The 14,380-nt window shown below is 38.5% G+C and overlaps 1 protein-coding gene across 1 annotated transcript in view; it reads left to right on the forward strand.

The window, feature by feature from the left end:
• Positions 1 to 14,380, forward strand: part of PTPRN2 (protein tyrosine phosphatase receptor type N2) — a 680,315-nt gene that overhangs the window by 625,069 nt on the left and 40,866 nt on the right. The window contains 1 exon segment of the mRNA XM_072851628.1: positions 6,417 to 6,494. Coding sequence (XP_072707729.1) covers positions 6,417 to 6,494 — 78 coding nt within the window.

Raw genomic sequence — 14,380 nt, forward strand, 5'->3', positions numbered from 1 at the left:
TGCAACCTGCCCAGAAGTCTGTATAGACACAGCTTAACTGGTTTTAGTACACGAATTTGGTTGGGGGAGGGATAGATTGTTGCATGTGTGTATATGCCTGTTGCAATTGTAATTCTGGTAGTTAATTACACTGATGAGAAAAGTATTAGATTAGGTACTGTTGGGTGTGGAGAGGCAGGACCAAGATGGCATAACTGGGAAGAGATTTGCTTTGTCAGCATGCCTGAAGCTAATGCAGGCAGAAGGTCTCTGCTTCCACTGCTTTAACTCTCATGCTTTTACAGAGGGTTGTAATCTTGCTTTTCCATCCACCACTTAAGGGTGTTTTCTTCTGGAAAGTTAGGATATTTATTTTTTGTAGCTTTCCCAGACTCAAGAGTTTTGTCCAATAAAACAAGTCACACTGATGAAGCAAAATGCTTATGGTTGTCTCTGTAGCTCTTACAGAAATATTTCTATGCCCAGAGATAAGTGAGTGCACGAGTGTTTCATTGAGTTAGGACAAGCACCCAGTATCTTGCATAGCCATGAAAAACTTCCAAGAGAAACTCTTGAGTTCCTCTTTCTCGTGGTAGGATAGGGACCCTACTGTATGGGAAGGAGTGCCACAGCCCACATTTGTGTAGACAACCTGTTATTCCAAGGAAAGAGATGCTCCAGATGGCTTTGTGAGTTTGTTTCACTTAAGTCAATAGTCATTTTGCTATTTTGAAAGCAATAGATAAAATGTGTGTTTCCTGAAGGTGATGCAGTGGGAGATTGGTAGAAGGAAATCACTACTTTGTAAGCCCATAGTTTGAAAAGATTCCCTGCAAACTGTTTCATTTCAAGACAAATTAAATTTCTTCAGGTTAGTGTAAATGTATTTGTTAATCTGGTATTGCTTTTGTATGAGGTAGAATATAGAAGTGACAGAGACTTTCAGTCCTGCTTCCTGCCTCAGAAGCCTACTGGAATATTATGTTGGGCACTGGATTCTGCAGTATTTGCTGTGGCTGTGCAGCCACTGCAGCCTGAGCTGGACATACGTGCTATTGCTTTTGCTGTTCATTTGAGACATTTAATCAATGTCTTTGTAAGTGTACAGTGGATGTGGAGTACCAGTAAGTCTGCCTTTATTCGCTCTTGCAAAAATCCTACCGTTTCTTTCCTTCAGACTGCTGCCTTTCAACTTAAATAACCTCAGTAATTATCATGTCAATACAGTGATGTTTCTGGTGCATTTGCGCCTTGCAGCGCTTGGGCTACGAGTGAGTATTGTAGTGAGCTGCAAGATGGGCATTAATAGCACAGGATCAGTATGGTCTGAACTGACTGGAAGAGGATTTTTCCTCCCTGCGCGTGTGAGCTGTCTGGTGAGTGAAGAGTGTAGAATAAAGTAATTATATTTGAGCTTCGGAAAGGGAGGCTTCCAGTTGTGTACATGTCGCTGGGTATCTCCAGCTTCTGGGTCAGTGGTCCAGCCTCCAGCTGGGGCTCGCTCAACCTTAACTTAAGTCTAAATGAGTGCAGCAGTACACCATGAAAAAATCCCTGCGCTAGACAATGAGCTGGCCACCTGCCCACATGTTTCTTCCTTTTAAAAAGTGCTACCCCCCTCAAGACCTCCTTTCCCTCCAATATGTTGTGAAAACTGGGGTTAGAGTGATGGCCTCACCACGGTTGGGAGTGGGTGAGGAGAATCAGCAGAGATTTAGTCCAAGTTCTTCCTGTAGGTCTTTAATTTCACTGTAGAGTGAGGCCAGGCAAAATGAGTCCTTAGGAGAAATTTGAATGGTAACAGTGAGGTAGAAATCTGTTTCCTTCCTCTCTGAAATAACATAAAGTACTATGATAATAACTCTGCTATCGGCAGCTGAATGAAAGGCTTGCAATTACAGCACAAGGAGACCCTGACTGTGCAGAATAAAACTGTGATAATTACATCTGTCATATTTGTACTTAGTCCTCATTAAATTTCGGGAAAATCATCCAGTAGTAAATAATGTGCAAGCTTTGCTTTTAAATCAGAGGTCATGAAAGTAAATGGGAATTCTGTTTTTCCTCATAGGGTGTCTGAGAGAGAAAAAAATCCCATCAACTACATTTAAAAACTCAGTTTGCTTATTATTGAAGACACCAGACTGAGGAATGTCATTAGCATGACAGTTTGTTCAAACACAGCATACAAATTTCATCACCAATAATAGACTCTGAAATTCATAATGGCATTCACAACCAGATTTACTTCTTTCATTCCATTAGGGGTTTTAAAGGAAGGATTTAAAAATTGTTTTAAATTTTAATTCAAACATGAAGATGAGTACTAGTCTACCTTTTTAATTTTAATGCTGAGATGAATGTGATTACAAAGTTCATCTGCATTTGCTGGATATGCTTTCTTTTACAAAAACAAATATACTTTTTTACTTTTAGAGACTGTCTATACTCTGTGTAATAAATACATGCATGAAAGAAGATTTTATTGGTATTATAAACACATTAAATCTGGAAACTACGCAGTAGCTTGAATCTGTACGAATTTTGAAGGTGTCAATCAGAGTTCAACTTTCTTTCTGTCATATTTGGTCTACACTGGGTCTCATTCTGATCTCATATGATTTAGGAATATTTCAGCTGGACTCAGAGGATTTAGATCAAGGTAAACATGGTGTGACTGAGGCCACATCTCACCCAGCATCTTTCTGTGTGGAAAGTAAGGATCTGACAAGCTGAGAGGGAAGGTAAAGGGCAGGAAGGAATTGGTGTATCATTTACATGAGACTGCAAAATGGTCATTGATGCCTATTGACACTTCAGTTTACGGTTTTAGAAGACTACTTAACAGGAATCTGTATGTACCACTCTCAAGTCCAAATACAATAAATTTGAGGATTTACTCCCAGAATGTATTGATTTTGCTGTATTTCATCAGCATTATCAGTGAAATCATGCAGCAGCACAATCTCTATCTAAAAACTCAACAAAATTCAGAGTTCTTCAGGGAATCCTTGCAAAGTCCTAGGATAAGGCAACTGGATGGTAGAACTCTTGCAGGAAAAACTAACAGACTAGCTTTTATTCTCTAGTAAAGCAAAGGTGGAATTGTGGTCTGATATTAATTTTACAAAGATGCAACTAACTGTGATACTGTGTTCTTTATTTATTTTCCTACTTTAAGATACTGTAAGTCAACTTTCATTACAAAGCCCTGTAGAAAAACACAAGTTGTGCCACTAACCTATCTAACATATAGGGACTTTTTCATTCAGTTTTCTATAGTATTTCTTTTCCAACAAGAAATCTGAATGCTCCTCCTTTTTGTTTCCATTTGCTTTTGACATTGGTAGTGACAGAAATCACCAGTCAAGTGCATGGTCAGTTATAGTAATCCTTGATTCCTTTCTTTCCCTGATACAAAATCATGGAAAAATAGATTGAAACATTATCACCAGAATTGCTTTTGTTGTACTGCAGCAGAAAATGAGAATTCCACCATTGCAGAACAGTTGTAATAATTGCAGCTTTTTCTTTCCAAAAATGGCTGTTCGATCCAGTTCTGATGTAAGCCTTGTGAACTTTGTGCTTTGATGGGGACATAGAGGGAAAAATCCTGTTCTTTTTGAACAATTACTATTAGGGTGATTTCTGAAGGTTGTTCCAATGTAAAACGTTAGCAAACAGTCAATTTTTGTTTTAATGCTTGATAGTATGGAGCCTGCTGTTCTCTATTCTTCTCTGGAGAATACACTCTCTGTTTTGTTTTCATGAAGTGAGAAATCTGAGGGATCCTTGAAAGAAGATAATGACTACTGACATTAAAAAAAGCCTTTTACTTGATCCTTGATTAGTTAGTTTAAAACCCATTAGTGACTTTATTTCTTTATTCCAACTTTTGTTAACTTTGATAGATTAAGATGCCCTTGGTGTTCTCAGTGACCTTGAGAGAATAAAAAAGAACATAACAAAAACATTCAGGAACCGTCCCTTGCAGTCACCTACTCACATTAAATCGAATGTGACCAGAGTAGTGGTTTTTCACACTTTTCTTGAAATATGTGGCCTTTAAAACAGTACATATAATAGAAAATTGATGAAACCAGGAATTTCATTTAATTAGTTTAATCTTTGCTTTTATTTTTGTTCAGTTAAAGATCATTTAATAGTGTGATAGGGCTTTCTGCCATCTTCTATTTGCTCCAAGCAAGAAGACTTTCTGCTCATAATTGTTTTCTGTGCAACACAATGTGCTTGGAATGTAATAATTGTAATTGTCTTTTGAATTATTGTTAAACTGCTGATACACTTCACTACTCTGTGCTTATTGTAATGTTTGCCACGTTCCAACAGCACCTTTGTGACAGAGGTTGATTAATGCTGAAATGCCAAGATTGGCCTATTCCTGATTTATCAGCTGAATGTTGAGAAGTATTTCCTCCATGACAGCGCTATTTGCATCATCCTTGATTTCTTCTGCCTTTGTTTTCTGGCATGTCTACATACAAAAGAGTTTAGTTTAAGAAGAAATTCAAAGTAAATTACTATTTTTCTAAAGTTTGATGTGTTCACTGTCGGTTACATTTCCAAGTCAGGCTCTCGTGTGTTAGACAAGTGACATCATTTTCAGGTGGATGCAGCCTACAACAGTTTCCACTGGGAGTAGCAAGTCCTCTGCAGTGCAGGTCGATTTTTCTAAGCTAAGATTTTTAGTTCCAGCATAGGAAAACATTCAAGCACATGATTAAATCCTATAGATCTCTGTGGGATTCAAAACAAAACAACAGAAATTATTTCAACTATAATGGAGCCAAAAAACCCTTTAAGCCTGACTTTGCTTAATCACATTTGGTGTTTTCAGCTGTGTTTAGTTCAGTGTCTCAATTCTTATGAAAACAAAAAAAAGTTGCCCATTTTGAAATGGTTCCTAAGGTTTTTTTGCTAATACTGCTTTCTGAAGAAAGCTAGTTTTTCCCTGATTGCAAAATACCCACAGTAGTAAATGTCCTGCTATCAGAATTGCTTTTGTCAAAAGGCAAAGAAAGCAAGGTTGAAATTTGTTGTGAGCAATTGCTTGTTGTGAAGAGTTATTTGCTGATAAGAGAAGCATCTCAATGAAGCTCAGAATAAAATGATGGTATTATAGACATCCTGGTCAAGGTTTTTTGTAACTATGGGTGGTGAATCAAAAGTAAGCTTTTATTCTAAATGGATTCAGTGACTTCATTCTACCTGTGTTGTCATGGAGAATTTTAATATTAAGTCCGGCTTAATTATACATCAGAAAATTAGAAACATAAAAGTGTTCTCTTCCTTTTTGCAACATTCATCATATTGTTGTTCTGTTAGAATAACTTACATCTGTTCTTTTATGGTTCTTCCCTCTTTTATGTTGCACATAATTATGAGGTGCCTTCTTTTACGCTGACATGTACCATCACTGAAAATTTTGATAGGCTATGAATAAATTCAGTAGATGCCTCTTAATGCAAATGTGACTCACATTCATTCTTATTCAGATCTTTACTTATGGAACAGAATCGTGTATTGAGACAAATTCTGCCTTCAGCTACATGGGTATAAGTTAACTCTCGCCGACTTCGGTGTCACTGAGTCACACCCACACATCTGAGAGCTGAACTGGGTCTCTTTTCTTTATGTTCAAAGTTTTGTCTTGCCCAGTTCAGGGTTAGAATGAGTTTGCTTGGGTTTTAATCCCATCAGCAGATCTTCTTTTTCAGCAGAATGGGTCCTAAGATTTAGAACCAAGAAAACCACCCATCAGTTCGAAAACATTCATTGTAACACGCTAATCCTATTTACTCTTGATGGTTTTGTTTCTTAGATTCTTTATTTTTTCTGCTCAGTGAATTTTCTGCTCCTTGAATTAAATGTAATAATTAAGATCTTTAAGCAGAACTTCCTCTATTGAGGCTAAATCCGTGCATTTAGATAAATCAGCTAACCAGAAAAAGCCAGAAACTGAATTTGTTCCCCATTTTTGCTGGTTTTTAGTTACATGTGCCCTTGACAGGCACGGTGGAAATGGAGAACATATTTAGATGTGTGGCGCATTCTTAACACTCAGTGTAGAAAAATGTTTCAAATGGCTCCTAGGTTGCTATGAAACCATGAGTACTGATCTCAAATAAATGCCTTTGTCAACCACCATAAATGATCTTACGCTGCATATTGAGGACATAGGACATTGCTCATCATGTGTGCTGATAGTCATCTGGTAGCATCAGTCTTTTGTGAAAAAAGGTCTCCTCTGAGCTTATAAATAGAAATAAAATTCTTTGCTTGCCAATAAAGGATGGAGGGATGTGACAGTCCTTTAGGAAGTCCGTTGTTTCTGCCCTCGCATACTTTCTGTCTCTAAAACAGCAAGGGATTTTCTTTTAAATAAAACCAGTCTGTGTTCTCTCTCCTTATTCCAGATGGACCATGACCCCCGAAACCCTGCATATATTGCCACCCAGGGCCCTCTCCCTGCTACTGTCGCTGACTTCTGGCAGGTAAGTTAAACATTTCATTGAAAACTGAATTTCTATTACAAGTCAAATGTTTTCCTGTGCTTCTAGAAATGTAAGGTGTATAAAAATCTGTTGTGCTTGAGTCACAATAGGTGGAAAAACCTTAGTTGAAATGTCTTCTTAAAATCTAGTACATGGATATTATGTAGACATTTATGTATATGACAAGCCCTGCTAAGAAAAAGTTGATCTGGAAATTATATTGAAAACCTCAAGCCAAAGTATTCATATTTTAGAGCCAAACTTCAGGTCAGGTCTCCGTAATTAAACTGCTGCCAAGGACTGGATGATTTTCAGAGGGCCCGACCTTCTTAAGAGTGTAGCCAGAATTCATTGTCATTCTCCAGATCAAAAAGGACCTAACACTACGTGCCATGAATTTTTCCATTGAAACCTACTTCGCACATGTCCCAGTTCCCCAAAATGCTTAAATTCTTATGTATTTTCCCTACCACAGGTAGCTGAGTTAAAGGCTGAGTTAAGACCCTGCTGCATAGTTAAGTAGGTGCATCATTTTTGCAGGACTGAGGCTAAAGGCAGTAGTTACTGATGCACAAATATGAGCATACTTTGCATGCAGGTTTTTTACGTGCTGGTGCAGCTCTCAGATTTGGACATACACACACCGCCAGGCTAGGTGTGTGAGATTGCGTGACAGATATGCTGCATTAGGTATTCCTTTGTAAGTGTAAAAGCGTGCCTGAAAGCTTACTGAAGCTGTTTGGGGAGGAGGTCAACTGGGGCTTACTATCAACATGAACATATGTTTTTATTTTTTGTTTTGCATTACGAATTTAGAAACTTTTGTTCTGAAGATAAAGAATATCTATGTAAAAATTTCAGAAATGCCATTGTATTTTAGGAGCTTGCATCAGTTGAAATAATCTCTCTTCATCTGCAACACTTGGTCTGTGATTAGAAGGTGTTAACTGATCCCTATTAAAGACATTTCTCATGTCACAATTTCCTGCTGTCTCTGATGGGGAATCAAGACATTTTCAAAAAGTTTGTTTGATTTTGGGTGCCTGGATATTTAAATGCTCAGTCTGAGATATTTTGGGCCTGGTTTTTAGAAGTCCAGAGCAAATTCTTTCTGCTTGAAGTCAGTTGAGCTGTTGTTCTGGCTTAAATTTTCAAGTAACTTGTGATTTTTGTCTTCAATATCTTTTTTCCTTTGGTGAGTGGATTCCTTATATCAGGCATGATATTTGAAAATGTGTTTCTTAAGTAAGTTAAACATGCAAAATCAAATACCATGTTAGCTATTCTGTAATGATATTTTATGATTACTAAGGCGCAGGGGTTTTAATTGTAAATTTTTGCATATTTGTATATTTATGGTTTGTGTATTTTTACCTGTTAGTGCACCTTTACATGTCAAAAAAAATGTATGTTCTCATTTTTAAAGAAGTTATTTAAAGAATAAACTTTGTATAAGCACTGCTGCTGACACAGAAATCAGAATTAATCATACCACCATAGTATGAATGATATGTTTTGTTCTTCTCCCTTTCTAATTCAAACAGTTAGGCAAACTGTTTGCACAGACACAGAGCAACTAGAACCAAAACATTATTTCTTTGTTCTGTGATCCAATCTTCTTCATTTCAACTTTGTACTCAAAAGGTCTCTTTCTTGACTTTCTTCATGCTATTTGTGAGTGGAGAGTCTTCACTTTCCTTCACTTCCCTTCTGCCCTTTTTAGCGATTTCTCCTCCCGGTTATCCATCAGTGAAAGTTCACTCCATCTCCCCACCAAATTTGCTGTATACATCTCCACAGAAATCATTTGGCAACCGTGGTTCAGCTTCTGCTCAACTGTGGCTATGTGTCCATTTTTGATGTGATATTCTCTTATTGTTTCTTCTGTTAGGTTCCATAGAAAAGTATGTTTCTTACATTTATTTTGATGATGTCTGTTACCTCAGCATAACAATCTACCGATGTCAGATTGGCCCATCACCCACTTTTCTTAAACTTAAACTTCCTACAGACCGCGTGTCAATGTGCCGGTTCCTGTCCCAAGCTTTTTACATGGCCCAGGGTATCAACCAGGTGTAATAAACAAGCCAGGAGAGATTAACTCCTTACAGAACACTGCATCCATATCCGCTGAAATGGAGTAGGTCCATTGTACAAATCAAAAGCCATGGTTTGACGTTGCTGCAGTTTATATGGAGCAAATGCAGATGCAGGAGCAAAGTTTATATCCATTTTTCACCTAATCATGCCTATTTTAAGGTAAAGCATTAGAAACCTGAACTTGCTATGGAAAATAAGAGTATTAACTCCCGTCAGGGCAGAATCCCTTGATGTTTACTTGAATACAATCTTCTGTAGTTTATACAGACCATGGTGCTGCCACGGGGGATTGTTTAAAAATTCAATTATTCATTCCTGATGCATCTTCTCAGTGGTTCTCCTCCCTTTCCCTCCTCCACTTAATACCAGCTGTTGCTGAGCTGTTGCTTTTTCCCCCTTTTGTGTGCTCAGTGAAGCAGTTTTCTGACTGAGAGTGAGAAGAGTGACTGACTCCAGAGAGACCTGGGACTATTCTGCTGTTCCTTGTCTAAATGCACAATGTCATGCTTTAGCAAGTCCAGCAGAAACTCTTGGAGCTTGGCATCACCTTCTATGGCAATGTTTACTAGATGTATTGCTTCCTATTTCTGCAGAGACTTAGCTGCTAAGATTCCCAAGAGCCTAGCTGCATGGTGGGCATCAGCCACTCCATTTTATCTTGGCTGAAAGGCTACCCCAGCAAGAAACTGTTATAATTGTTTCCATTCCTGTAGGCATTTCAAGCTCATTTCTAGAAAACACTTGTCTACAAAGCATTTGTTTTACTTGAAAGCGTAAGACAACTTTCTTGGCATTTACAACACAGCTGATATCTGTGATGAAATCCAAACTGCTCCTGATTTGTCCTGACTATCTAGATTTCATGCTCGAATTCCAGAGAGACAGTTTCTAAATCTAGTTTCCCTTAAACTTGCATTAGATTCTTCCACCCATCAGTGACTGTGTCTACATTAGCAAGCAGTGTGGCCCACTAGGAATGGATTTGTAGAGTGTCACAGTATTTACTTTGTAGGTTTTGCTTTAGACCGACTGTTCAGTGGTCCAGTGGACCAAATGCCTGTTGGCGGGGGACAAAGCTACAGACGCATCTGGAGGAAGCTTCTTCCAAAAGGAGCTCAGTTCCTGAGCTCTAACACTGCTCTGCAGTGTCTGCTGCTCTTCATGGCTGTCAACTACATGGTCATGTGGTCACATCCATTATCTCTATTTAAGACCAAACAGATGATTTAGTTGTGGATAATCTTTTTTCCTAGTTTTATTGGCCGGCCCCTCTAAAACCTGTTATGTTGATCCAGTGCCCAGTATTTTTGTGCAAGTGCTATTAGACACTTAGCAATCAAATTCCCATTTACTGTTTTCAAGTTGCCCAGATCTGAACAAAGATCACGGTCAGCTCAGTGTCTTCTCTTTCCCAAACTTGGCAAAGCTTTTTCATAAAGCGTCGATGATGCTTTGTCCAGGCTCATCTTGTTTAGCATTCTTACTACTGGTGAGCAAACCCATGCCTAGTACCACTATGGGACTGGAGCAGGACCAGTTTCAATCATCTCACTAGTGACCACTTCTTGGAAGATTATGTTCTTTTTGGTAAGGTGAGGAAAAAGAGCAGGTATTGTTCTTCAGTACCATCTAACTTGAGGCACTAGTGCTGGCCATTAGACTCAGGATTTTCTGTACACCGTTCTGTTCATTTGGGTTTTCATGTTGACCTGAGACAGATCAGCTTGATGGAAGTTCTTCTTTCAAAGACACAGTCTTTGAGCTGGAGAGAGTCCAAACTCCTGTATATTGTTCATTTTCAAATGATGTTCAAACTTGTATATGTTGTAAAAATAATAATGATAAAAAAATGCAAGACTCTTACTCTGGCTTTTCTAATCACGTAAGACCACTTCCAGGCATCAGACTTCCACAGTTGTCTGTGTCCCTCCAGTTTACTTCTCCAGCTCCTTACAATCTTGGCATAGGTCCTCTAAGTCAGCAAGTGCCAAGTTAGAACTTTCCTGGCTTACCTATTTCTTTGAAAACTTTCTAGCTGCAGGAGTTGTGTTATTAGTCATCTCATTGATCTGTTTTGCCACAGGACTTCCTAATCTGTCTGGATACTCTGTGTTTGCGGCTCAAGCAGAGATTTCATCTCTGCCTGCATGTCATCTCTTAGACCGCTCTGGAAATTTTCCAGCTACTACTTTAATTAATTTTGAAAAGCCTCCAGCTGATTTAAGTCTTCTTTTAATTTCATCTGGTCTTGTTTTCATCTCTTTTTACCAATTACTATTTCTGAGAGATACCCCCTTCATTGATTCTATTTTCGTTCAGTGGGAATTCCACCTCACGATTCCCTTTCTTGAAAACTGGATGCCTCTCCTCACATGGTATTAATCCATTTTTACCTGAGTGGTTAAACAATTTGCCAGGTCTGTGGGTTGTTTTCTTCTCAGCTGGAAAGAGAATTCATCCTCAGGATAGGGTTTTGCTTTGATATAGTTCCATTTTATTTACAAAGAAAGTACAGAGTTTTATTTCCTTGAACAAAGGCAGAATCAAATAACAGGCAATAACTTCTTTTTTCCAAACCTCATTCACCCAGTGTTTTACCCCCAACCTCTCTTTCAGCTTTTCTTCTACCAGGATCACAATGCTAGTTTGTCGAGCTGTGCTGGTGGTTTCTTTATTCCTTTTACACATTTTTGCTGCTTATCTGGATTAATCATCTTGCCTTGATTAATGCCTCTCTCTCTACATTAAGCATATCAGTTTCTAGAGAAACTCATGGGTCCATATGCTTCACGTTTCGCTTGGTTTTGATGATAACTTCTGTAATTTCAGTTATCAGGCTCCATAAAAGAGTTTGCTTGTTTCTTACATTTATCTTGAATGAAAGGTGATGATTTTGTCCAGCAGCTTCAGTGAGATTTCACTCAGCTCTTTCACATAACGCTATTAAAATTCAACATCTCTTTGAACATAATTCAAAAGAAAGAGGATGTAGAACATTTCTGATCTATAACAAGTTTTCGCAGCAGGAGTTCCATATTGTGAATAATTCTGGAGGCATAAAATTTTATTATTTTCCGTATGTGCTGGGTTATAATTCCATGAAGTATTTGACATGAAGTACATGTCTTAACTTGCAAAGTATTCTAAGAAGCAAGGGATGATAATATGCAAGAAACTATTCCTAGGAGTTAGGATATTTAGAACCAACTGTCCTTCCACTGAAAAATTGTTCTTAATTATGCCAGTTTTATAAATTGAATGTCTGCTTAAGGTTCGTTGTCTCCAAATGGAGATTTCTGGAGGAGGCCATCATTTTCCCCTCTGGAAAGGACCCCACATTATGCCTTGCTTTCATAAATCTACCCACATTTGCCCTTCTTTCCCCTCCCCCTTTTTGGAGGGAAGTGCATTTTCATGGTTTTTTATTTTACCATGTTAAGTGAAATAGAGGGAGGGATCAGGCAGTTCCTGCTAAGTGACTTAAGAGGATATGCTTTAGTTGCCTTAGAAAATGAAATCACATATGATGTATATTTTTGTAAGTATTTGTTGTCTTTCTGTGATGTCCTGCCTCCATGACCAACATAATTAATAAGTATATGAACATTCTATAACTTCTACAGGAGTAGAGAAATACTATTTTTCTCATTTTGCAGACGTTCAATAAGGTTCAAAGCACCTACAACAGTAAGTCATGAGATTAAATACAGTCAACCCTTGTAGTTTGGACCAGAAAATTCCCTGGCTTTTGCCTGAATAGGTCTGTAGCTTAGGCTAGATAGTTCCCCAGATGCCTTAGTCCTTGAAGGGCTCCAGTCTGGCAGGGGTGACAAAGCAGATGCCACTTACGGACAGCACTGAGGCAGACATAGGACGAGGAAGGCAGACTTCAGGTGCTGCCCCTTTGTGGTTAGGATGCTGCTCCAGGAAGCGAGAAAGAGCTTCATCCTACGTGTTCTGAATCAAGCCCGTGCTCTTCATTACCCCATCTTTCCTCCACTATTTGCCAATACATGAAATACTCTTGAACTTGGGAATGCTCTTCACCCTTCTTGTTAAAGCTGGGCATCTGTTGCCAACAAACCAAAAGAAAGCTCACTGGAGTGGAGGTTTACACTGTTGTGATTATGGGAAGTGGAGAGACCTCATCTCTGCTCCTTTGATTATTTTCTGTTTTTATTGCAAGACTATTAAATGTAAAGTGCAGAAAGAGCCCCAAGAGTAAAAAGTAGAGCCCTAATCTGAGCCAGGGAGTTCGGTTGACATTTGCTTTTCATTGCCCTCGATGCTGCATTTCTTAATCTAAAACTATTTTTAGAATAATTTTTCTCTACCCATATTCAGGAGTATATTAGCAGACTCAGTTCAAAAACTGACTATTGTTTTCCTCCCAGATCACACCAGCATGTTAAAAACCCAAATCCGGAGTTGCAGTCTTCAGGACATGATAAATCTTTGCATTTCTGTTTGGCAGCACTTGCTTTTCTCTTCCAGTTTTTGAATTCAACAAAAGAAATACAAAACACTGTCAGTCGATTGTTTCCTGTGTAAAAAGGATTAGTCATCAGTGATCTCCAAGGGCGAATCCCAGTGGGCAGAAGACCATGTCCCTGTAGCTGAATGAGTCTCCCTGCAAAATCGGTGTTCCAAGCCCATGGGCTAAGTAAGAACAACTGTACCAAACCTTCCCCTGCTCTAATTGCTGGTTTCTGTGCTCCCAGTTCAGCATGTTTTGTGAGTGCTGAAATTAATTTACAGACTAAATTATTTTTCTGCATTTTGTTCTTCTGTGCAGAACACAGGGCTTTCAAGCAGTCTTGATTCCCAAGTTTTATTTTCCTTGCTTGGAATGGGACTTCCTGCATGTCTAATCAGTTCTCACCTTCAGAAAGAAGAGCAGATGAAAAGCGACACAAAGCAATTCAATGTGTAAAATATGCATATTTTAATTTAATAAAAGAAAAACAGCAAGGGAGAGATAGGCACAGAACAGTAGCCCCTAGAGCTCTAGTAACTTGTCAAGCCATGTGAAATAAATATAGCATTAGGAATTCCATAGGCGTTCAGTAAAGGAGTGCATATTTACCATACTCACTTCTAATTATGGCTCCAGTTGGAGAAGGTACTTAGAAGTGGTCCTTTTAAAATTTCTGTCCCTTTATTGTTTAGGTTCCACCTTTCCAATACTGAAGTGAAAAGCTAGTTACTGGTGATTTGGGTGGACTGTCCCTCCTTAATGTGGTTTTGTCAGCACTGCAATACTAAGTAGCGCTGCTATTTAAATTATTTAATAATAAGGCTTGAGTTAGGAGTCTGCTGAGAAGAATAAGAGCAGTTTATGTCTCTCTGAGAGAGCAGAAGTTATTGCAACACATACAGTCATCCTGAGTTTGCCTTTCCCATTGACTTCCAAACAAGCGTTGCTGCAACAGCAGGGCCATAACACATGGAGCCAGTCTGACGACCACGTTTTTATATATGGTCCTCTCTGAAGCTGTCTTTTCAACTGCAAAAGTCAGATAATTTTTTTAATTAAACATAGATTGTTGATCATTAATTTTTCAATCTACAGATTTGCTTAGCTGTCTGGCACAGCTCTGACTTTGCAAATGGCAGCTCTGACTGCCAGATTTGACCCATTTCATATCAAAATGATAAGTCATTTTCAACCAAAAGGTTTCACAAAAGAGGTTGCTTTTTGACTGGCATACATGGTGAAGTTCTAGTTGATAACAAAAATCTAAATTCCCCCCCAATTTTTTTTTTTTTTAGTTAAAAGCTCCCCC

The sequence above is a fragment of the Ciconia boyciana genome, chromosome 2, assembly GCF_034638445.1.
Source record: "Ciconia boyciana chromosome 2, ASM3463844v1, whole genome shotgun sequence".
In the NCBI taxonomy this organism is placed as follows: domain Eukaryota; kingdom Metazoa; phylum Chordata; class Aves; order Ciconiiformes; family Ciconiidae; genus Ciconia; species Ciconia boyciana.